This window comes from Ylistrum balloti, unplaced genomic scaffold, assembly GCF_031769215.1.
Source record: "Ylistrum balloti isolate Yb309-2 unplaced genomic scaffold, AGI_CSIRO_Ybal_v1 Utg369760, whole genome shotgun sequence".
In the NCBI taxonomy this organism is placed as follows: Eukaryota; Metazoa; Mollusca; class Bivalvia; order Pectinida; family Pectinidae; genus Ylistrum; species Ylistrum balloti.
Window position 1 is genome coordinate 1,466,413 of NW_026781959.1, and position 24,807 is coordinate 1,491,219.

Here is a 24,807-nt window from a genome sequence, read left to right on the forward strand (position 1 = left end):
CAGGACCCGGAGTCAGTATATAACTGTGAAATCACAACCTTACAGGACCCGGAGTCAGTATATAACTGTGAAATCACAACCTTACAGGACCCGGAGTCAGTATATAACTGTGAAATCACAACCTTACAGGACCCGGAGACAATATCTACTCAACAAAAAAAAGAAAAGTTAACATGTTTCTTTGGCGAATACCTGTAAATGAGTGAAAACAAAATGACGTTTGTACAATATTAGAAAATGGTCATGTTTTGCATTACAAAATCCAAGGGGGTTACCAAAATCATTCCAGCGTGAAAGTCTGTATTAGCAAAAGAGCTGCACGAGGTTTTCTGCGACTAACTTGTATCTTCGCTTGAATTTCATAAACATTCAAACTGACAACTGTTCCTTAGATCCTTAGGACTTAGAAATCATCGAATCTTGCTATCTATCAACTTTATCATTATGCCCCGGCTGTCACAAGTACATAGAGAAAGGCCTGTAGGCATGATCCAGGCTGGGGAGTCTCGCCGTCGAGTTGCACGGCATTTTGGTTGCAGTGTTAAGACAATTTGCCAGTTGGTAAGTCGTTTAAACCAAACTGGATCAACATCCGATCGTCCCCGAAGCGGCCGACCTCGTAAAACGACCGCCAGGGATGACCGTCGTATACGATTGATACACTTGCGCAATCGATTAGTAAACGCAGTAGAGACTGCAAGGACATTGTTTGGGCGTCGTGTGTCCCCCCAAACAGTCCGCAACAGGTTGAGGGCCTACCAATTGAAAGCGCGGCGTCCCTACACTGGACCCAATCTGTTGCGACCGTCACCGTAATAATCGGCGTAACTGGACCCGTGTTCACCATCGTTGGGCCTTACGAAAATGGAACAATGTTCTGTTTTCAGATGAGTCCAGGTTTTGTCTGCAACACGGTGACGGAAGGCGCAGAGTGTGGAGGCGACGAGGGGAGCGTTTTGCGAACTGCAGCGTCGCAGAACGGGACCGCTTTGGCGGCGGAAGTGTAACGGTTTGAGGTGGTATTTGTGGGGGGACTCGTACCAGGCTTGTTGTGTTAAATGACATTTTAACCGGCATTCGATATCGGGACGAAATTTTTAAGACCAGTGGTTCTGCCATTCTTAAGACGCCATGGCGTTGGCGCCATTTTTCAACAGGATAACGCACCAGCGCACACCAGTCGCGTCAGCAGAACTTTCTTGCAGCAGAATAACGTACAGGTGTTAGATTGGCCATCTAAATCACCTGATTTATCACCGATTGAGCATGTCTGGGACGTTCTTGGGCGACGCGTGAGAGAACGTCAAAATCAGCCGTCAAACTTGCAGGAGCTGGCCCAAGCCTTGATCGCTGAATGTAACAACATCTCTCCTCGAATTATCCGCCGGTTTACGAGTTCCATGCGACGACGCTGCAATGCTGTTTACTTCGCAATCGGTGGCCATACCCGTTACTAATGGTGTTACCTTTGAAATTGACCCCAACGTCCTTTACAGTCGAATAAAATCAACTGAACGCAAAGTTTTATAATGAACCATGACTGCAGTTTTATCAGAATTGATCAATTACTTTATTCGTACATGATTTGTAAGGATAATGAAGGGGTTGATTAATTAATCACAGAATAAAGTAGTGTTACCTTTCTTTTTTTGTTTAGTATATATCTGTGAAGCGCTATGATATAACAGTGATGTAAAGTTTAAGTGATAATTCATGAAACATGTATACTGTTACTATGTAAATACAACACTATTGACTGGATTGTAAAATGAGAAAATCATACATACTTTTATGTAAAAAAAAATAACATAAATATCATACCGTCTTATTTTAGAGAATACTGTCAATTTTCTATGTCACAGGGTAAATTGGAGTAAGTGTCTGTTACGTCCTGTTTAATCTGTATTCGTTACTGTCCGTGCATTTACGGGTATGTCCTTATTTGGTGTTACCTGTTAGGTAGTGTCAGTGTCTGTCCTTATATGGTGTTGTCTTGAGACGTGTTCATGTCCAGGTGTGAGAGGTGAGGATGTCGTGCAAGAGTGAGTGTGTAGGGTAATAAAACTAGGGATATCCCTGGGTGCTGGGCAGAATCACAGATAAGCCACGTCGCTCTGGACGTCCTCGGGAGTCCAGGCGTCACATATAGCTATGGTTAAGTTACTGACACGACCCGACGGTCGGTGTAGTGATGTGGTTGTAATCCTAAACCAGGGGTATTAAGAAAACACGTTCAACATACAACGAATTCGAATTGATGGTGTGACATCTATTTAACTAGCAATTCAAACAGCTTGGTGAACACTGTACATGTTATGAGTTTGACACTTTGCTCATTAAAACATACTTTATGCTCACAAATCTTTTTCATTTATCAATAACTTGATCGAATATCCACATGACTGAGTCAGTCATTGTGCAGCTTCGAGGTCTTTAAATTATTTCTTTATTGATCAACACTTTTCAGTTGTCAAGTTGATCAGTATTTCCATTGTGGATAATAATTTGCAATACCAAGTAGTGATCGACAAGGAAACACACCATAATCTTCCTTGTATGATAAAATGATAAGATTATGATAATACTTCGTTTGAAATTAATATTTTTTTTATTAAACTTAATAACTTAATGTGAAATTCAATAGCATGGAATTGAGTGAAACGAACACAGACTGTTTCCTCCATAAACATAGACCTTTTCATCTATATACAGCTACATCTACCTCTATATATAGCTACATCTACCTCTATATACAGCTACATCTACCTCTATATATAGCTACATCTACCTCTATATACAGCTACATCTACCTCTATATACAGCTACATCTACCTCTATATACAGCTACATCTACCTCTATATACAGCTACATCTACCTCTATATATAGCTACATCTACCTCTATATACAGCTACATCTACCTCTATATACAGCTACATCTACCTCTATATATAGCTACATCTACTTCTATATATAGCTACATCTACCTCTATATATAGCTACATCTACCTCTATATATAGCTACATCTACCTCTATATACAGCTACATCTACCTCTATATATAGCTACATCTACCTCTATATATAGCTACATCTACCTCTATATACAGCTACATCTACCTCTATATACAGCTACATCTACCTCTATATATAGCTACATCTACCTCTATATACAGCTACATCTACCTCTATATATAGCTACATCTACCTCTATATACAGCTACATCTACCTCTATATACAGCTACATTTACCTCTATATACAGCTACCTTTACCTCTATATACAGCTACATCTACCTCTATATACAGCTACGTCTGCCTCTATATATAACTACATCTACCTCTATATATAACTACATCTACCTCTATATACAGCTAAATCTACCTCTATATACAGCTACATCTACCTCTATATATAACTACATCTACCTCTATATACAGCTACATCTACCTCTATATATAGCTACATTTACCTCTGTATACAGCTACATCTACCTCTATATACAGCTACCTCTATATACAGCTACATTTACCTCTATATACAGCTACCTTTACCTCTATATACAGCTACATCTACCTCTATATACAGCTACCTCTATATACAGCTACATCTACCTCTATATACATCTACCTCTATATACCTCTATATACATCTACCTCTATATACAGCTACATCTACCTCTATATATAACTACATCTACCTCTATATATAACTACATCTACCTCTATATACATCTACCTCTATATACATCTATGTCTATATACAGCTACAAGACAGTATTGTGCCCGAGGAATTGTTCTCTTGTCAAGTGATCCGGACCTAGAAATTGTGGGACTATCGATGTGTCTAATGCCTGTACTATGGAGTGGAAAGTTTTGGACACACTTGACATGGAAATTCCAAAAAGAGAAGAACACTGACTCCAGGAAATGTCGGTTTTCAGTTTTACCCAGAACAGTAATAGAGCATCGTGTGTAGTCTTGGTATATATACCAGATGAAAGATATGGGGAACAATGCGAGTGGATTTCGAGGAACTGATCTTTGGACCAACCTGTCCAGGCCATGCATGCCGAGTCATCAAGAGAAGAAAAGGTTATTGTAAACGCAGGCTGGTTCTGTGAAAGGACGTGCGACACCTCTAGGAGGTCATTAATGATTTCGGACGATTTTGATGGTAACTGAGATTCCAAGGAACCTCTACCATCAAGGACAACCTCTGTAGACGGATCTAAGTCGTTACCAATAAGGTGAATGGAGCAGACGCGGGATGAGGTGGGACACCACAGTTTGTGTGAATAGATCAGGTGATGTCTTGCACGTTTTGGTAAGACTGATGATTTTGTTCCATTTTTTGGAAAGGTAACAAGACAGAGACAGCATTTTTTTGTGTGAAGATGATCCATTCAAAAGATCATGAAGGGTCAGCAACGGCAGGATATGGGACGGGGAGTCGTCTTCTCCCTCTATTTCCTGGTTCTGCTCGGGTTCAGGTTCAGGCTGATTTTTGTTCCGAAGATACTTCATGTAGCACTTCTGGCAAATAAATGCTTGTTCCTTTGCTGACATCAATCCTTGTTGCACCAGCGTATCTAGGAGCCATTTATGTTGTGGACTATTTACATTGCGTGCACTTCTGTTCTTATTGCCACTACGTTTCTTGAAGTATACTTGACACTCTTCTCCAACACATTTACCCTCCATCTTGAAACAATAAAGATTGGTTTATGAAGCGTCGATAAAGTAACAAAATTGCAAGCCACCGATGATTGCTGTAAACAGCTAATACTTAGTAGTTTGGTACAATTATGCGAAAATGTGTGATAAATAACTAACAACTAATTACACAAAATAACAAGACACATTCAATACCTTCAAGAAGCGCAGAATTGATTGATTACTTAGAACAAAATTAAGTATTTCATATGGATAATCTATCTATTCGATGTGGCGTGGTCGGCAGGCACAAAGAAAGTGAGACAAGTCAGGGTTCCAACCCTGACAGAGCCACAACGCTTTGGAGATGGGACAATAAAACAAGGAAATTGAGACAGGAATAGCTAGCGTCGAGTGAATGATTTCGTAAACGTATAGACAAAGACAAGAAGATACGGATAAATGTACAAGGCCACACGATCAGAAAATTCAGAAGAGGACAGCTTGAGATAGAACAGTATTCATGTATCAGGGTGTCCTCAGTGTAAATCTTTATATCGATACTATTTATTTAGTCGTTACACATCATAAAACTGTCATGAAAATATCCGCTCTGATATTCAATATAAAAGTTTGTATATAATAAGCTATATAATAGGGTTTCAGACAAGGTTCTTACTTATTTCCCCTTTTCTTTCAATTTACAACCACATTCAGGCGGCGATATGAGAACGTTCCACCACATGGAATTAGCTGATTTTTGGTACACATATGAAACAAGTCAAGCTCTATCCGATTTTCTGATGGAAATTTGCATCCAAAACTATATAACGGGAGAAAATTGCAAATTCATGGCAATTTTCTTCATAATTGTGTCTCTGCAAGTGCATTTTCATCCGAGAATATCTTTTTTTTTATGTTTTATGAATAAACACGATGTTTTGGAAATATTTGTCAAAAGAAATGTATACTATGTTGCGAATTACAATTTCGAGATAACCTTCTTTAATTTACGAACTTATGTCTTTGATGCTGAAATTGACAACTTTATAAAAATACATTTTCACTGAAATTATGAAATCTGGGTGTCGGAAAGGTGTAAAATTATTTTTCGGAAAAGAAAAAAGCAGTAGTTGAGCTAGATAAGAAATTATACGGGGGCAGGCTCCTATGGAGAATTAACATTACTGGAAACAGGCCCTTTCACACTAAGACACATTCACACTCATTCCAACACGAAAGTTCAAAGTTCATAGTTCGTTATCCACACGGTACGACAGTCACAAGTTTCCCTCACGACAAACATCACTGAGGTCAACACCTGAACCGCAATCCAGGCACACGGACAAGCGCTCCGCAAGAATGTCCGGTACAGCAGTATCAACACAAAATACTTTCCCCGCAGGTACACTAGAGAAAAATAGCTGTTAGCACAAATAATCTGGCGCAGCTCCGCAGTAGCTGGTCATCTCACCAGTACGTCCATAACACCAGACGTCGACCACATGTAGGCGTAGTGTTACCGCCCGCTCCTTCCTTTAGCACGCTGACTCCCTGTCACACCGACGGACCTTCCTGAGGCTGACTCTATCTTGGACAAGTCCTGACGCCGAAGCCGTCGTGTAGCAGAGTCCTATTGGCTCAGGGACTAAATCCCGTCATGGAGAGCTTAAACAAACTCACACAACAAACATGACAAGTTCTCACTTGACAACCGTGGCAAACAACGATTAATACACATTAATACCCTCTCTTTAATAGTAATAGAATAAATACCCAAATTAATTACTAATATATGCCCAAATATTAATAATTAGATACACAAAATACTAACATAAACCCGTGTCGTTCTATTCCTAACACTAACATCCATGTACACAATAGCTAAGCTATGTCCCGTAAGGGCTTCCGTACATTTTTTACACAGGTGAAATTCATCAAACTAATTTACCTGTAACATATCACAACTTCAAATGATGGCGTATATTACAACATAAGAACTCTATACACACTATAACTAACAACATAACATAGCAATAACCTACATTTAAACAACTCTATATATAGCTACATCTACCTCTATATACAGCTACATTTACCTCTATATACAGCTACATCTACCTCTATATACAGCTACATTTACCTCTATATATAGCTACATCTACCTCTGCCTCTATATATAGCTACATTTACCTCTGTATACAGCTACATCTACCTCTATATACAGCTACCTCTATATACAGCTACTATATACAGCTACCTCTATATACAGCTACATTTACCTCTATATACAGCTACATCTACCTCTATATACAGCTACATTTACCTCTATATATAGCTACATCTACCTCTATATACAGCTACATTTACCTCTATATATAGCTACATCTACCTCTATATACAGATATTTTATCTCTATATACAACTACTTTACATGTAAACACAGAGACGTTTTACCTCTATTTATAGAACTTTTCATAGTAACACAGGTAGATCGACTGTTAACAACCAGGAAGTAACTTTGAAATATCTTACATATAAAGGATCTCAGAGACAAGTTGTTATTGAATGATTAGTGTCCTTGGTATATAAACGTAGGGTCCCGCTGTCTACTGATAAGGTAGGTATGGTATAGACATAACATTGGAAATATCCATCGAAATGACATGGGTTTTAATAGTTTATTCAGGAAGGGATTTCTGACATGAGTTCTGTAAAAGCAGTGTAGACATTTGTGAAAAACTATATAAATGATATATTTATAAAAATTGAGTAGATGTCTGAGGAAGTTGTGATTGCTCAATCGGAATATTACAATCGATGTATAACCTATTATCAATGATTTTGTGGAAGTTAACGTGTTATGGGGTTAGACTAAAGTGTTTTAAAGTAGCTTGACTTGTATCATATCACTTGTCCATTCAATAATACATTAAACGTACTGTGATATATAATCGTTTGTTAGTAAAGAAGTGCTGCTACGCCGTCCCAGTCAGCACCGGTCCAAACAGGAATAAGGAAGGCAGGGTAGGGGAGGAGGCACAGACTCTCGCTCATTTGACCAAATGCTTCACAAAGTGTAGCCGTAACAAGGACAGTATATTGTTAACATCTTGTATGTTTTTTTTTTTTTTTTCTATCGATTATGTACCATCTCGGATGTTATTGCTTAAACACTTTACGCTGGTCATTTGTCTGATGAAGAAGGCCATATAGTCATCGAAACGTCACACTCTAATCTTCTACTGGTTGTGTTATAAGATGAAGGTGACCGTGTAGTCATCGAAACGTCACACTCTAATCTTCTACTGGTTGTGTCATAAGATGAAGGAGGCTAGGGCAAATGTTACGTCTAAATATGATGGGATACACCTAGCCAAGCGTCCATGAGTGTTTGTGATCTTTGTCATACACCTGGTGATGTTCAATTATTTATGATAAGTATTTTTAAATCATGTATACAAACAGTTACTGGGTTGACTGTATGTGTCTTCTAACAGGAAGTAAAGTATAGTACTTACACAGAAACACACCAAAATATTCATATATTACGTATTTAAAATGCGATATAATTTGAATTTTGATATTTCGCGAAGTGTAGGTATGTTTTACGGTATTTTATGGGGATATGGTTTGTACTTCATACTGTTAAACAGGTGTTGTGTTTGTGGGTGAATGTAGAGTTATATCAATAATAATTAATATTTTATCGTAATACAAAGAAATATACAATATCTTCATAAATCTGACCGATTTATAAGGCACTTCCGGTACTGCATGTATAAATTATATTATAAGACATGAATCACAAACAGGATCATACAGCATATCTGTACATGTCGTACAGTGGTAAACAGGAACACAGAAGGATCATGGTATAGATAATCGTTTGTAATAAGATGATAAAATTTTCATAATATATTTAAATCATAACAGAACACAGTCAGGATCATACAGCATATCGGGTACATGTCTGTACAGTGGTCACAGTCAGGATCATACAGCATATCGGGTACATGTCTGTACAGTGGTAACACAGAACACAGTCAGAATCATAGAGTATATCGGGTACATATCTGTACAGTGGTCACACAGAACACAGTCAGGATCATAGAGTATATCGGGTACATATCTGTACAGTGGTCACACAGAACACAGTCAGGATCATACGGTATATCGGGTACACGTCTGTACAGTGGTCACAGAGAACACAGTCAGGATCATACGGTATATCGGGTACATGTGTGTACAGTGGTAACACAGAACACAGTCAGGATCATACAGCATGTCGGGTACATGTCTGTACAGTGGTCACACAGAACACAGGATCATACAGCATGTCGAGTACATGTCTGTACAGTGGTCACACAGAACACAGTCAGGATCATACAGCATATCGGGTACATGTCTGTACAGTGGTCACAGAGAACACAGTCAGGATCATACAGCATATCGGGTACATGTCTGTACAGTGGTCACACAGAACACAGTCAGGATCATACAGCATATCGGGTACATGTCTGTACAGTGGTCACAGTCAGGATCATACAGCATATCGGGTACATGTCTGTACAGTGGTAACACAGAACACAGTCAGGATCATACGGTATATCGGGTACACGTCTGTACAGTGGTAACACAGAACACAGTCTGGATCATACAGTATATCGGGTACATGTCTGTACAGTGGTAACACAGAACACAGTCAGGATCATACGGTATATCGGGTAAATGTCTATACAGTTGTAACACCGAACAAAATCAGGATCATACGGCATATCGGGTACAATGAGACATGCATATACATGTTTGTTCATAAAGATAGGTACATACTGGAACAATTTTGTCCATAGCACATGATTTCCATAGAGAATACAGTCATTTGGTTCATCTAGAACCTTCAGGTGTCGCCAACACAGGACCACCTAGAACCTACAGGTGTCGCCCACACAAGGCCATCTGGATTCATACATAGATTAGCCTGAATCGAACTTTGTCATAAGTAAATATAGGCCATCTCAGTTCCAACTTCATAACTGTGTTTCCAGCTAAAATGTACTTACGTTAGACTTACTTTTTATAGCAATATGTCATCAAATTTCCTAAAATACAGCCATAGATTCATTATCCAATCCATTCGTAGGCATTTAAAATGATGGCGCATTCCGCCTTAAACCTGCCGCATTTCAACACGCGAGGTCCACTTACCCATGACGCCATACATTATACCAGTCAATGCACGATAATATAAAAACTGATATCATGGTTATCAGTTATATCATTTCATAATTATTTAAGTATATGATGTACGTTTATGAACTACTATGTTAAAAATGTTTGTTGGCTTATGTATTGTCGTGAACTAACATTGCTACTAAAGTATTCCCATGTCGTGTACGTGTATTTAAACCACATACCATCGGTTACTATGCACAAGTAAGGTCAGGTTCACTATTATAAAGTAGACGAAATTAATCACAGACTGGCAACCTCTAGATACATGGTATCTCCGACTAAACAATATTTTATATGTATGACTCACCACAATCTGTAGTTTGTGTTTGTTTTTCTCTGGTGTCACATGGTATGTTTGTAATACCTGTCGCTAATCCGTGTATCCTAAGACTAAACCATAAACGGATGAGAATTCCGACTCGATAATCAATTTAAAATACTTAAAAAACAATAAAGCATATTTGACTATGTAGAACTATAAAAATATGTTTGTGATCTTAACATAGGTATTAACAGGGTATGAAGATTATGATCCATTAAAACTTTTTCCAGCACACTTATTCCAACCCTGCCCTGGATTTGGACCACTCGTGGAGCCGCTTCACCGTACGGTCTTCTGTATTACGGCATAGCCTCAACCACAGTCGACATACTTCCAGTTTTTGCTGGACAGTCATCCTTAATCCCCTCTGGTCGTTATATTAGATGTGTTATTACCTGTACCGAGCGACACGTGTGCTATTGTCCTTCCCCATCCTACCGTTAAGGACATAAAAACTCCAACCCCTCCACTCCCCCGTTTGGCATTACGATGTACTGCACAACGATTACGACCAATCCATCTGTTATCGTTTACTTTTAATGATAGGCCAGCCAAGTTCGATAACTCTGCAAACAACAGGGATCCTATCTTCTATGTGTATTGTTATGTCTCCGTCTGTCGGTATACTGACGATGTTCGTTAGCCACGGTGCCACGATCTCCCCATCGTCTGTCCTCTCTATGTTGTTTTTGTTCTCTGGCTGGGTGATTTCCTGTTGCCGATCCCCACCCGTGGGCTCATGTCCTTGTGTACGTTCGCGTTCACTCTTTGTTGGTGTGGGCACTACACGAAAGACGATTTACATGATCGGGCGGAATCAGGGTAGAATAGCGTCGTTGTAATTATTTTAACGAATTTCTTTGCATATCTTCATATGTTAAACACTATGAACAGTTTTTAAAGACGTATTCCATAAAACACACATATCTGTTTTGATTGCGCAAGACCGAAAGACGATTTAAAGGATCGGACAGAATCGGGGTAACATATGATGGTATTAATCCTGTAAATTCTGCCCGATCCTGCCTGATTCTGCCCGACCCTGCGTGCTTCGTTTGTCAAGTTTGTCAAATGATTTACTCCTGATTTGTCAAAATTACCTTGTAATGTTCTGTTTATCTTTTTCACAGTGTATCTAATTCAACTGGCAGTCAAACAAAGCGTGACCTAATCAACGCAATTTCTCTTCAAAAAGTCATGACGAGATTGTGGATATTTGTGACCTTTGCGGTTGTTGGTGTGTGTGCTGATGCAACTTCCTTCCAACGCGCCGTCAGCGATGGGTGCTCTGTATGTAAATGTCATAACGTTACTGCGGATTGTAGAAACCTGAAGCTACAAAATATCCCAACCCTGCGCAGCAACATCACACATGTCTTGCTGTCATGGAACAATTTCACACACGTTACAAGTGATTTATTTTCGAACATTAAAGCGCTGAACATTACAAGCATTAAACTTGATCACTGTAACATAACGAGTCTGTCCAATAATTCATTCAGGGATTTGCATTGGTTAAGTCACTTGAACGTCAATGGGAACAGAAAGCTACGTTTAGAGGAACTGCTAGCGGCTTTGGAGATGACAAATATAACAAAATTAAATATGGACTGTATGAACTATATGGACATAAAATGGATGTACCCACATGTGTCTCCTCTCAGAAACATACGTCACGTAACTCTCAGGTCCAATATAATCGAAAAGTTCAATGCTTCTTTTTTTAGCCACGTGTTTCCGTTTCTTCAAAGTCTAGACCTGACAAACAATAGCCTCGAAACGTTTCCATTCGCTGAAAATTTAAGTCACATTGAACTCGTTAACTTGTCCGATAATAGAATTGAGTCAAATGGACTAAAATTCTGTGGGAACTTCTCAAACAAATTGCGGATTCTGGATCTCTCTTGGAATTACCTGTCTGACATTTCAATTTTCCTCTCAGAAGGCCATTGTCTTTCTCAATTGGAGGACTTAATTTTGAGTAATAACTATCACATTTTCAAAATTCCAGATAATGTCTTTTCTCGGCTTCCAAAAATTAGTAAAATCTTACTTAAATACGTAAGTGAGAGAGTGGATATTGGTCCACATGCCTTTAACGCTTCCACGCTGCATGAACTTCGTCTTACTACAAGTGAAAAATTACATCTTCGAAGCGAACATATCAAAATGTTCAAACAAAGTCCCAATATACAGACGATACATTTCACCAATGTCATTTTCAAGAATGTATCCGAACATCTTTCGGACATGTTCTCCCATTTAGTCAATATGAGAGACTTCAAAATCAAATATGGCATGGTCGATAATATTTCCTTTCTTTCAACAATGACAAATTTGACAATACTTCAGCTGCAAGGTAATTATATAAAAAGATGGGATTCCGAAATTTTCACGAATTTACCTTTAAAAGAAATAATTTTATCGGGAAACCAAATTGCAGTGTTTAATGAAACCTCTTTTCCAATGCATATCTGGAACAATTTGAGATATTTCTCTGCTTCAAATAACCCATTCCAATGCACGTGCGACTTTTTGTGGTTTAGAGACTGGCTAGCAGAAAACCACGAAAAACTCAGTAAGCATTATCCAAAGTTATATGAGTGTTTGTACCCGGATGAATGGAAGGAAAAGACCGTGGACCAATATGAACCTGACAAACACGAATGTAATCCCCCTGTTCGAGCCCAGGATGTTATCGGGGTTGGATTAGGCTGTTTAGCGGCAGTGCTCCTGCTACTAGCATTTATCGTGTACAAAGGACGTTATCATATAAAACACAGAATGCTACTTGTTCGCTCCTTACAACCATACGACCATCTTCCAGACGGCGAAGAATTTGTGTATGATGCGTTCGTTGCACATCACATTGACAATAGACTCTGGGTAATTAATCATCTACTTCCGTTCCTAGAGAAACAGCGGAAGCTTCGTCTTTGCCTCCATGAGAGGGATTTTCTTCCGGGTAATTTCATTGCAGATAATATTACAAACAACATGAAAGTGAGTCGGAAAGTGATACTGGTTTTCTCACGTGACTTTGTTAAAAGTGAGTGGTGTCAATTTGAGGCGACGACGGCCTACCAGAGGGTGATAGCAGAAGGTACAGCGTCAGTTGTAATCGTCATGTTGGAAGACATCAGCCATCAACCTAACCATGATACTATTCAGAGCCTTATACATGCCGTTACCTATATCGAGTGGAAAAATGATAAGAGTACTCGGCCGGAATTCTTTCAGAAACTTTTAGATGCACTTCAGTGATTGACTCACAAAGAACCGAGTGTCTGTATTTTCAGTTTTGTTTGTGCCATAAGCTAATGGGCGTGGAACAGGTCAACGTTCTAAACGCTGAATTTCTGAGCTAGACAAATTATTTGATATAATACAAAACTTTCAAAATGTAAGAGTCTTATAAGAAGAGAGACAACTCTGATTTAAATGCCACCGTCATTTTTATTTTACAAAGCCGACAGTTGTGATTTCAATTTTCTACAATATTTTGACCGCAGTACTAACATAATGCAACGATTCCATTTGGTTCCCTGGATGTTTGTGTGTAAGTAGTGAACAGAGGTTATTATTCATATTTCAATGTCTGCGTTTTGTTGTGGAATCTACCCTACATTTTGTAAAGCATTTATAATTTCACTATAGTGACCATGTTAAAGCACATTTTAACATTCTAATAGAGCATTTGCTAACCTTTTACCTGACGATGGTCTAGTGAAAACTTGAACACCTCCTTTTAAATGGATAGATTTCGGCTTTTTTCCACATCCGTTTGGTTGCGGTCAAGATTTGTAATATTAAAAATTAGACTCTTCGCAAAATTACAACACTCTCTGGAAGAAATTGATAAAGATTATCAGCTTCAAACTACCGCTAGTCGACACTCGCTGTTAAGTCTACCACCTATCGCTCTTTTGATCGGAGAAGCCGAGTTCATCACGTGACCATTCGGAGCCTCGTTTTAAGCCGCCGTTTTGATATGGTATCATACTATGTATAACTATGTAATTAGCTAAAACTTAATTTGCCCGCCATGTTTCAATTCTTACTTTGTAATATGACCGCTTGTTTCACGCTATACGCATGACAGAGCGAAGGATATTAATTTAGATACATCTTAATCTAAAATTGCGTGCGCAAAGACATTGTTTACACTCTCTGAACGATAATATGAATTAGTGTTGGGTTGTTCTTAATTTATTTTATTTTTTTACTTTTTATTTTTTTTTTCATGTTGTTAATAAAATGGTTATGCAAACTTTAAAATATCATAATTACCAGAAAGTACACAATTTTAGCAGATATTCAAATGTTATCATGTTTTTAATCAGTTATGAAATGAATATCTAACCATTTAGTTCCTTTAGGCCATCACTGGTACCGAGGTTGCTCACAAAGCATAGACTTTAATCCCCAGTCAGCTTATATGTATATAATTTATAACTGAAATTTCAGGTAAAAATTACACTATATACATACCTGTTTACATTTTAAACGATGGGTATGGTATGAACATCGAAAAAAGTCCAAATCTGAACAGATTATGTTGTAAAATTTTTTAATGATTTAATAGTTCGATCATACTCTTTATACAATAAGCGGATCATCCCTTTGTAGAAAATTAATTCGAATCTCCCAGAGTTACTTCCCCTCGTTTCACTGTATCATATGGTAAGTGATAAGCTTATGAGGGCCAAGAATGTAGAATCAGTTTTCAGTTTTTCCAACGCTTATTTGTGGATTTATATATATATATAATTAAGTCGTAAGAGGAAGATACAAAGTCCATTCTACTCAATGTTTTAATTAAGTTGTGTATTGTTTATGTAAATGTATTTATTGTTATTTAACCTATAAAAACAAGAGCTGTTTCCAGACTGTAAGTAGTTTCTGAGATAATGGATTCTGGTTTATTATCATGAAGGAACGAAACGTTTGTGTAGGTCCTATATCGATAGATTTATATATCAGTGCTGGATATCCAAGTCAGATCAGCTGCATTTATTAAGATGCCATGATGTTCTGCGATTTCCTCTGTTCAACTTATTTGAGTGTTTTACACAATAATACAGCTGTGTTCTGTAATCGATGATGGATGGACTTTGTACGCACTATATTTTGTATGACTGTGTCTGATGTTTCATGACTCGGTTGATTGTTACCTTATGTGTACGTAAACCTGTTCTTAGTGATTTTTCAGTCTTCAAACTGGCTTACTGGCTGTCAAAACTTGATTTATACGTTAATAGCTTGGGGTTACTTTTGATGTTTATAATTGCTTCCATCTGTTTTTATCATTTTATCTTAAATATTAAATGTTCTACAAGTCCTGTTTCTATTGTTAAGTACTGTTATGTATCAGCCTAGGTTAGTGTGAGCATGCCAGCCTAGATTAGTGTGAGCATGCCAGCCTAGTTTAGTGTGAGCGTGCCAGCCTGGGTTAGTGTGAGTAGTGAGCATGCCAGCCTAGGTTAGTGTGAGCATGCCAGCCTAGGTTAGTGTGAGCATGCCAGCCTAGGTTAGTGTAATCATGCCAGCCTGAGTTAGTGTGAGCATGCCAGCCTAGGTTAGTGTGAGCATGCCAGCCTAGGTTAGTGTAATCATGCCAGCCTGAGTTAGTGTGAGCATGCCAGCCTAGCTTAGTGTGAGCATGCCAGCCTAGCTTAGTGTGAGCATGCCAGGCTAGGTTAGTGTAATCATGCCAGCCTGGGTTAGTGTGAGCATGCCAGTCTAGCTTAGTGTGAGCATGCCAGCCTAGGTTAGTGTGAGCATGCCAGCCTGGGTTAGTGTGAGCATGCCAGCCTAGGTTAGTGTGAGCAAGCCAGCCTAGGTCAGTGTGATCATGCCAGCCTAGATCAGTGTGAGTATGCCAGCCTGGGTTAGTGTGAGCAAGCCAGCCTAGGTTAGTGTGAGTATGCCAGACTAGCTTAGTGTGAGCAAGCCAGCCTGGGTTAGTGTGAGTATGCCAGCCTGGGTTAGTGTGAGTATGCCAGCCTGGGTTAGTGTGAGTATGCCAGCCTAGGCTAGTGTGAGTATGCCAGCCTGGGTTAGTGTGAGTATGCCAGCCTGGGTTAGTGTGAGTATGCCAGCCTGGGTTAGTGTGAGTATGCCAGCCTAGGCTAGTGTGAGTATGCCAGCCTGGGTTAGTGTGAGTATGCCAGCCTGGGTTAGTGTGAGCAAGCCAGCCTGGGTTAGTGTGAGTATGCCAGCCTAGGTTAGTGTGAGTATGCCAGTCTAGGCTAGTGTGAGTATGCCAGCCTAGGCTAGTGTGAGTATGCCAGCCTAGGTTAGTGTGAGTATGCCAGTCTAGGCTAGTGTGAGTATGCCAGCCTAGGCTAGTGTGAGCATGCCAGCCTAGGTTAGTGTAATCATGCCAGCCTGAGTTAGTGTGAGCATGCCAGCCTAGCTTAGTGTGAGCATGCCAGCCTAGCTTAGTGTGAGCATGCCAGCCTAGGCTAGTGTGAGTATGCCAGCCTGGGTTAGTGTGAGCATGCCAGTCTAGCTTAGTGTGAGCATGCCAGCCTAGGTTAGTGTGAGCATGCCAGCCTGGGTTAGTGTGAGCATGCCAGCCTAGGTTAGTGTGAGCATGCCAGCCTAGGTTAGTGTGAGTATGCCAGCCTGGGTTAGTGTGAGCAAGCCAGCCTAGGTTAGTGTGAGTATGCCAGCCTAGGTTAGTGTGAGCAAGCCAGCCTAGGTTAGTGTGAGTATGCCAGCCTCGGTTAGTGTGAGTATGCCAGCCTGGGTTAGTGTGAGTATGCCAGCCTGGGTTAGTGTGAGTATGCCAGCCTAGGCTAGTGTGAGTATGCCAGCCTGGGTTAGTGTGAGTATGCCAGCCTGGGTTAGTGTGAGTATGCCAGCCTGGGTTAGTGTGAGTATGCCAGCCTAGGCTAGTGTGAGTATGCCAGCCTGGGTTAGTGTGAGTATGCCAGCCTGGGTTAGTGTGAGTATGCCAGCCTAGGTTAGTGTGAGTATGCCAGTCTAGGCTAGTGTGAGTATGCCAGCCTAGGCTAGTGTGAGTATGCCAGCCTGGGTTAGTGTGAGTATGCCAGCCTGGGTTAGTGTGAGCATGCCAGCCTAGGTTAGTGTGAGCAAGCCAGCCTAGGTCAGTGTGATCATGCCAGCCTAGATCAGTGTGAGTATGCCAGCCTGGGTTAGTGTGAGCTAGCCAGCCTCGGTTAGTGTGAGTTAGCCAGACTAGCTTAGTGTGAGCAAACCAGCCTGGGTTAGTGTGAGTATGCCAGCCTAGGTTAGTGTGAGCATGCCAGCCTGGGTTAGTGTGAGTATGCCAGCCTGGGTTAGTGTGAGTATGCCAGCCTAGACTAGTGTGAGTATGCCAGCCTGGGTTAGTGTGAGTATGCCAGCCTGGGTTAGTGTGAGCCTGGGTTTGTGTGAGAAAGCCAGCCTAGGCTAGTGTGAGTATGCCAGCCTGGGTCAGTGTGAGTATGCCAGCCTGGGTTAGTGTGAGTATGCCAGCCTGGGTTAGTGTGAGTATGCCAGCCTGGGTTAGTGTGAGTATGCCAGCCTGGGTTAGTGTGAGTATGCCAGCCTAGGCTAGTGTGAGTATGCCAGCCTGGGTAAGTGTGAGTATGCCAGCCTGGGTTAGTGTGAGTATGCCAGCCTAGGTTAGTGTGAGTATGCCAGTCTAGGCTAGTGTGAGTATGCCAGCCTGGGTTAGTGTGAGTATGCCAGCCTGGGTTAGTGTGAGCAAGCCAGCCTAGGTTAGTGTGAGTATGCCAGACTAGCTTAGTGTGAGCATGCCAGCCTGGGTTAGTGTGAGTATGCCAGCCTAGGTTAGTGTGAGTATGCCAGCCTAGGTTAGTGTGAGTATGCCAGCCTGGGTTAGTGTGAGTATGCCAGCCTGGGTTAGTGTGAGTATGCCAGCCTGGGTTAGTGTGAGCATGCCAGCCTAGGTTAGTGTGAGTATGCCAGCCTGGGTTAGTGTGAGTATGCCAGCCTGGGTTAGTGTGAGTATGCCAGCCTAGGTTAGTGTGAGTATGCCAGTCTAGGCTAGTGTGAGTATGCCAGCCTAGGCTAGTGTGAGTATGCCAGCCTGGGTTAGTGTGAGTATGCCAGCCTGGGTTAGTGTGAGTATGCCAGCCTAGGCTAGTGTGAGTATGCCAGCCTGGGTTAGTGTGAGTATGCCAGCCTGGGTTAGTGTGAGTATGCCAGCCTAGGGTAGTGTGAGAATGCCAGCCTGGGTTAGTGTGAGAATGCCAGCCTGGGTTAGTGTCTTGGTTAGTGTGAGTATGCCAGCCTGGGCTAGTGTGAGTATGCCAGCCTGGGTTAGTGTGAGTATGCCAGCCTAGGATAGTGTGAGTATGCCAGCCTGGGTTAGTGTGAGTATGCCAGCCTGGGTTAGTGTGAGTATGCCAGCCTGGGCTAGTGTGAGTATGCCAGCCTGGGTTAGTGTGGGTATGCCAGCCTAGACTAGTGTGAGTATGCCAGCCTGGGTTAGTGTGAGTATGCCAGCCTGGGTTAGTGTGAGTATGCCAGCCTGGGTTAGTGTGAGTATGCCAGCCTGGGTCAGTGTGAGTATGCCAGCCTGGGTCAGTGTGATCATGCCAGCCTAGATCAGTGTGAGTATGCCAGCCTGGGTTAGTGTGAGTATGCCAGTCTAGGCTAGTGTGAGTATGCCAGCCTGGGTTAGTGTGAGTATGCCAGCCTAGGCTAGTGTGAGTATGCCAGCCTGGGTTAGTGTGAGTATGCCAGCCTAGGCTAGTGTGAGTATGCCAGCCTGGGTTAGTGTGAGTATGCCAGCCTGGGTTAGTGTGAGTATGCCAGCCTAGGCTAGTGTGAGTATGCCAGCCTGGGTTAGTGTGAGTATGCCAGCCTGGGTTAGTGTGAGTATGCCAGCGTATTTTCCGCAGATCAAGTTATAGAAATTTGAATGATCATATCCTGATGCTTTATGTTGAAAAAATATCATATCATATCAATCAGTGGTTGCGAATCGCATTTCCTTTCAAAATATGGGTCTATGGTATTTTTTGTATGATTCGAACTGACGCGTTCTGGTCATAAGATAAGAAAACCAGCTAATCTTAACATGTACCACCTAATAATGGATGGTGAGATTTAACAACCGTACTTTTAAGTTATCTAATTGCATATTGCTTTGCTCAAAACTGATCCGATTATCGTTCAATTGATAAAAACAAAAAACAAAATCAAAACAAAAGTTTCTTTTTTAAACACGCTAAGTTGATGTATTTATTTAATATGCATTCAAATACATATACCTATCCTTGTTATCTTCTAGATTTTACACAGTACTGATTTTAGTGAACTGTGACTGTGTGGTCGTTTTGCGGTCTTATTTCTTTCACTGTGGTGCTTTTCTGTGACGTCATTATTGCCTTCTTTCATATAAATGGAATAACAAATATTTCCTTGGATATCGGACTTGAGAAGTTACGTCTCCGTTACCTTATTTCACGATGACGCCTTTGGTTCTCCAAACGTAATGAATTGCCCTCCAAACTACAGCCGGACCAAGATTTTGACCTTTTTATTGTGGTGCTGTTTGAATGTTTTTCCTTGCCAGCCTCGATGAACATGCCCGATTGGAACGTGCATTAGTAACACCAATATAAAGACTTTTTCCAGTATATTAGTAACTGACTAATTGTTCAACCTTAAAAAATTGAACGATAACTTTTTTTCGAAACATCTTACCCTAATAAAAGAATATTAAGTAAACTCGCGTGGATCATCATTCTTTGATAATCGTTTCATTAGTCGTTCTGTCTAACATCATCGACACATTTGATACAGCAGATAACCATTGCTTCACTGTATGTTATACACTGGTCAATGGCCGTGAATGGTTAGCGTTGGTTGATGGCGGCTTTGAACTGTAACTAGAAGTATCTTTTTACGAACACTGATATTTTACTGTATTTATGATAAAAAACAGAAACATATATCTATTATTGATTATTTTACTGTTACAATACAAAAACAATCCCACCAGTACGATATTTTAACACTTTTATTTATAACCGTCAACATTACAAAATGTTGATTTCAACATTACAAATTGTTGATGTCTACATTACAAATTGTTGATGTCAACATTACAAATTGTTGATGTCAACATTACAAATTGTTGATGTTTACATTCAGGACAAAAAGTAACAACAAAGAATCACAGTAAGTAACATGTAATAACAGATAGATGTAAGACGCATACAAGTCGGACTATTATAAAGAAAGCTACAATAGAATATATAAATATGATCTGTGATGGGTGCTATGTACACTATATACAGTCCTGTTGATTATACAGTCGTTAGAATGCCAGCATGCTGTCTGTTCACTTACTCATCGGTAGAAAATTGTAAAGGTGCTTGATGGCATCTATTATGATCTATTCCCGATACATAATTACCAAGACATCGAAAACAAAACCGGTACTGACATGATGGGTACTGACAAGTCATGGTTAGACACCCGGCCACATGTTCAATAACACTCCAGCATTTAGGACATGCCCGGCGCATAAGAGCTGTCGAACATCCACGTAGTTTTGGTGACTTATGGAGGAGCGAAATCATGATGTCATCCGGATATACGTTTGTAGATTCTATTTCCTGTTGTTTGATCCTATTTTTGTCGAGCTTGGTTTGAAATGATTTCTTTTCTGTTTTGGACATAGCAGCAGATAATTGGACGGTGTAGGAATCCCATTTGGACCCACATTTGTCTCCCTTGATGGTTGTGACGTATGGGCAAGTGATTGCAGAACTTCCTTTCTCCAGCTCATGCCAGCAATAGTCGTACAGTGCCTGAGGTGCTACAATATCAAAGGCATAACGACATTCAAAACTTTATCACAACTTTCTTTCAAAAGGAAGTGCCGTAATGCACTGAATTTAGATAACGTTATCTCGAATAAATTCTGTTTTTAGACAAAATAGCAAATGGTACAGAAGTCTGATGAATAAAGCTTCAGCAGAAAGGATTATTTTTCAAAGACATTCAGAATGAAATGATACGATTTTGGGCGAAGAATTTATCGGTCGATTTTAAAAACACATTTTGAATGAATACTTGGCACTTATCAGTCGAGCTTACTTAGATCACTTTTCCTTAACTCGTATGGAAACATTTCATCAAAACGTTCCAGGCTATGTATATGTCGCTTCAATAACGTATATCTTGTCCAATATGCTAACTCATCCCATGATTAGGTCAAATCCTTCATAACGAGATAAAATCCGCGAAATTTTGTTCATGATGACTCTTTATGGCAGGACCACAATGTAATACTCACTGATGGCGTGTCCACATGGCATTTGAGCTCTTGGTTCATCCCGGGCCAGGGTGATCATGCATTGCTCAGTTGATCTTTTGACGCCATTCCAAAGCCTTCGTGTGCGAATCCTAGACTTGCGGACCACTTCAACAATAGCGCCATCGGTGAAAGCCTTGCTTATCAAGCATTCACTCGCTATCGTCTTTCCCCAGCGTTTTATAACCGAGTCAGGGGGCAGTCGTTTAAGCAGGGATGAAACCTTTCTCTTCCGTCTCTGAATAGACAAAAAATAAGCAGATATAAAACACAGACACGTGCCGCATTGATGTCACAAAAGGAGTCGATGTTTTACTTTATTATTGCTCATTTCAAATATCAAATTCATCGAAAACTGCAAATAAAGAGATGCAACTGTATGAACCTATTTTGTATTCGAGTTATAACTTGCTAACAATGAAGCAATTGAAAAAAACAAGCTTTATTCCTGGGGATTTGTATAAGTACTACTTCATCAGAAATCAAACGATTAAAACACCGTTAAATAAACTCGAGGAATCGTGACTTTTGTCTTTGTGTTGTGTTATTATATGAAACACAGCAAGCAGTTTTGCTTTTTCATAAAATGAATCAAATAGAAGACCGCAAATGGATAAATAATTCGATAAACCCAGTAGCTATATCAATTCTAGTGATTGTTTATATTGGGTTGCGGTCATAAATCATATAGCGGACATGAGTTTATATATTTACCTCACTGAGTCGAACTTCAACTTCCGTTAAATCAGGATAGTTGAGCCTTATTTTCATGATTAAGTTTTAAATGCTGCTCCTTAGTCGCTTGCTTCACGTGTTGTAAGCGCGAGCCAACATATACGGATATTTATATATGTTCATAGCAGTCAGATCTATATTTAGATTTTAGCTTCGTCAGCTTTAGTGTAACGGGTATCTTTGAATGAACGCACCCTACCAATCAATAGTTATCATTTGACGCAAAAGGCTTACTGTAGTAGAGTCGTGAAAGGCGTGCGAGTGTTTGGTTATAGTATAGGAATGCAATCACCGTTTTCTGCAGACATTGAACGATAATTTACTTCGGTTAGACACTTTATAATATAAATACCCGATAAGTTTGGGCGATAATCAGATTCAGATTTCTGACTGTCATTTGGAGTATTATAAATATCTGGAAGTTATTTTCTTCTATTAGTGCCCATTGGACTGGTTATAAAGATGTTAGCTTCACTTTCCATACAAGGATAGAATTCACAGTCTATACTTCTCTCGCGATTTACTATTTATTATACATTTTGTTAAATGAGGTTACGAATAAGTAGGTCATTGATTTAGGACCCTGGTATTTTACAAGTAGACAGTCTTCATGTTTCATTATCTCTCTCCTGATATTATGTCCGTGTTCTGTGTTCATTTTTATTTTTTTTTATGTTGTAATTCTATTTGTACGAAGCATAGAATTGATTGATTGATTGGTTGGTTTGTTGGTTGGTTGGTTGGTTGGTTGGTTGGTTGTTTGGTTGGTTGGTTGGTTGGTTGGTTGGTCAGTTGATTGGTTGGTTGGTTGGTTGTTTGGTTGGTTGATTGATTTATTTATTTATGTATTTATTTATTCATTCGTCGTCCAGGGACTAGTCATTCGCAGATTATTTCACACATAATAAGAATATACACAAAAAGAATCGTATCACTTTATCATTTTCTCAATATTAGTCGCCATAAACAGATTTCGGTCATTGATACATAGAAACCTTATCAAATCTGTTTTTATCATTGCATGAAACGAAATAAGAATATGAAGCGAATTTATCAAGACAGCTATTTACTAAGATCCAAATTTCTCAATGTATTTCAAATTTTGAATTGTTTATATCAGTCAATACTTGTGAAGTGTGAATAGGGTTGGATACTACAGAAGGCTACATGACGCGCAGTAAATAACACATGACATCGTGTACAAAAAATATTTTAATTTTCAAAATTCACATTCCATTAATTCCATACCTCGATTATCACAACTGAATTACAACCCTCATTTGATAGTTACTGTGAAAAAATCTGTAAGGTACACCTAATGACATGTCCTTTTTTGCTTCAAAAAATAAAACCGAAAAAAAAAACAGGAAAACATTCCTAGTACAAGATGCATGGTAAGCAAAAACAGTTTCGATTAGCGTGTTAGAAGAGGCAAAATTAATTGTAATAAATAACTCCATATAAATACACAATTAATATTTTACCCGCTATTTTTGTCAAAACTTTCTTCGTTTCCTCACTTATACAGACATTCGTCACTTAATAAACATTACGATGTGACAATTAATCAAATCTTGTTTACATTTTGAAAAAAAACGCCAGTGTGTAACAATGGTAAAATACTACAGGCAATACACCGCTCAACTAGAGAGCTGTTCTAAGCTCGATCGGTTTCCGCGTTAGAGTAGAATGTCAGCGGCTCCTGATTCAAATCCAGCGGAGACATCAAAATGAATAATAAAATTTTAAACAAATGTAAACTACGAAATCAGAGAGAAGATGAATTTCATCATATTGCGCTTTCTTGACCTTTCCATCGTGTTCCTGTTTGAATATGTTTTGTTGCTAGCCTTGATGTAAGTGGCCGATTGGAACGTGCATTAGTAACACCAATATAAAGACTTTTTCCAGTATATTAGTAACTGACTAATTGTTAAACCTTAAAAAATTGAACGATAACTTTTTTTCGAAACATCTTACCCTAATAAAAGAATATTAAGTAAACTCGCGTGGATCATCATTCTTTGATAATCGTTTCATTAGTCGTTCTGTCTAACATCATCGACACATTTGATACAGCAGATAACCATTGCTTCACTGTATGTTATACACTGGTCAATGGCCGTGAATGGTTAGCGTTGGTTGATGGCGGCTTTGAACTGTAACTAGAAGTATCTTTTTACGAACACTGATATTTTACTGTATTTATGATAAAAAACAGAAACATATATCTATTATTGATTATTTTACTGTTACAATACAAAAACAATCCCACCAGTACGATATTTTAACACTTCTATCTATAACTTTCAACATTACAAATTGTTGATGTCTACATTACAAATTGTTGATGTCAACATTACAAATTGTTGATTTCAACATTACAAATTGTTGATGTTTACATTCAGGACAAAAAGTAACAACAAAGAATCACAGTAAGTAACATGTAATAACAGATAGATGTAAGACGCATACAAGTCGGACTATTATAAAGAATGCTACAATAGAATATATAAATATGATCTGTGATGGGTGCTATGTACACTATATACAGTCC

The 24,807-nt window shown here is 39.4% G+C and overlaps 2 protein-coding genes across 2 annotated transcripts; one reads left to right on the forward strand and one right to left on the reverse strand.

Moving 5' to 3' along the window:
* Positions 1–11,407: 11,407 nt before the first annotated feature.
* On the forward strand, positions 11,408–13,474 carry LOC132543649 (toll-like receptor 13). The gene has a single exon (XM_060207165.1). It carries the CDS (start codon positions 11,408–11,410, stop codon positions 13,472–13,474), a length of 2,067 nt encoding a protein of 688 aa, XP_060063148.1.
* A 7,067-nt stretch (positions 13,475–20,541) lies between these two features.
* LOC132543650 (uncharacterized) lies at positions 20,542–22,286 on the reverse strand. Its single transcript, XM_060207166.1, has 3 exons — positions 22,230–22,286; positions 21,498–21,753; positions 20,542–21,017 (listed from the first exon to the last, which is right to left on the reverse strand). Exons 1-3 carry the CDS (start codon positions 22,284–22,286, stop codon positions 20,542–20,544), a joined length of 789 nt encoding a protein of 262 aa, XP_060063149.1.
* Between the last annotated feature and the right edge of the window lie 2,521 nt (positions 22,287–24,807).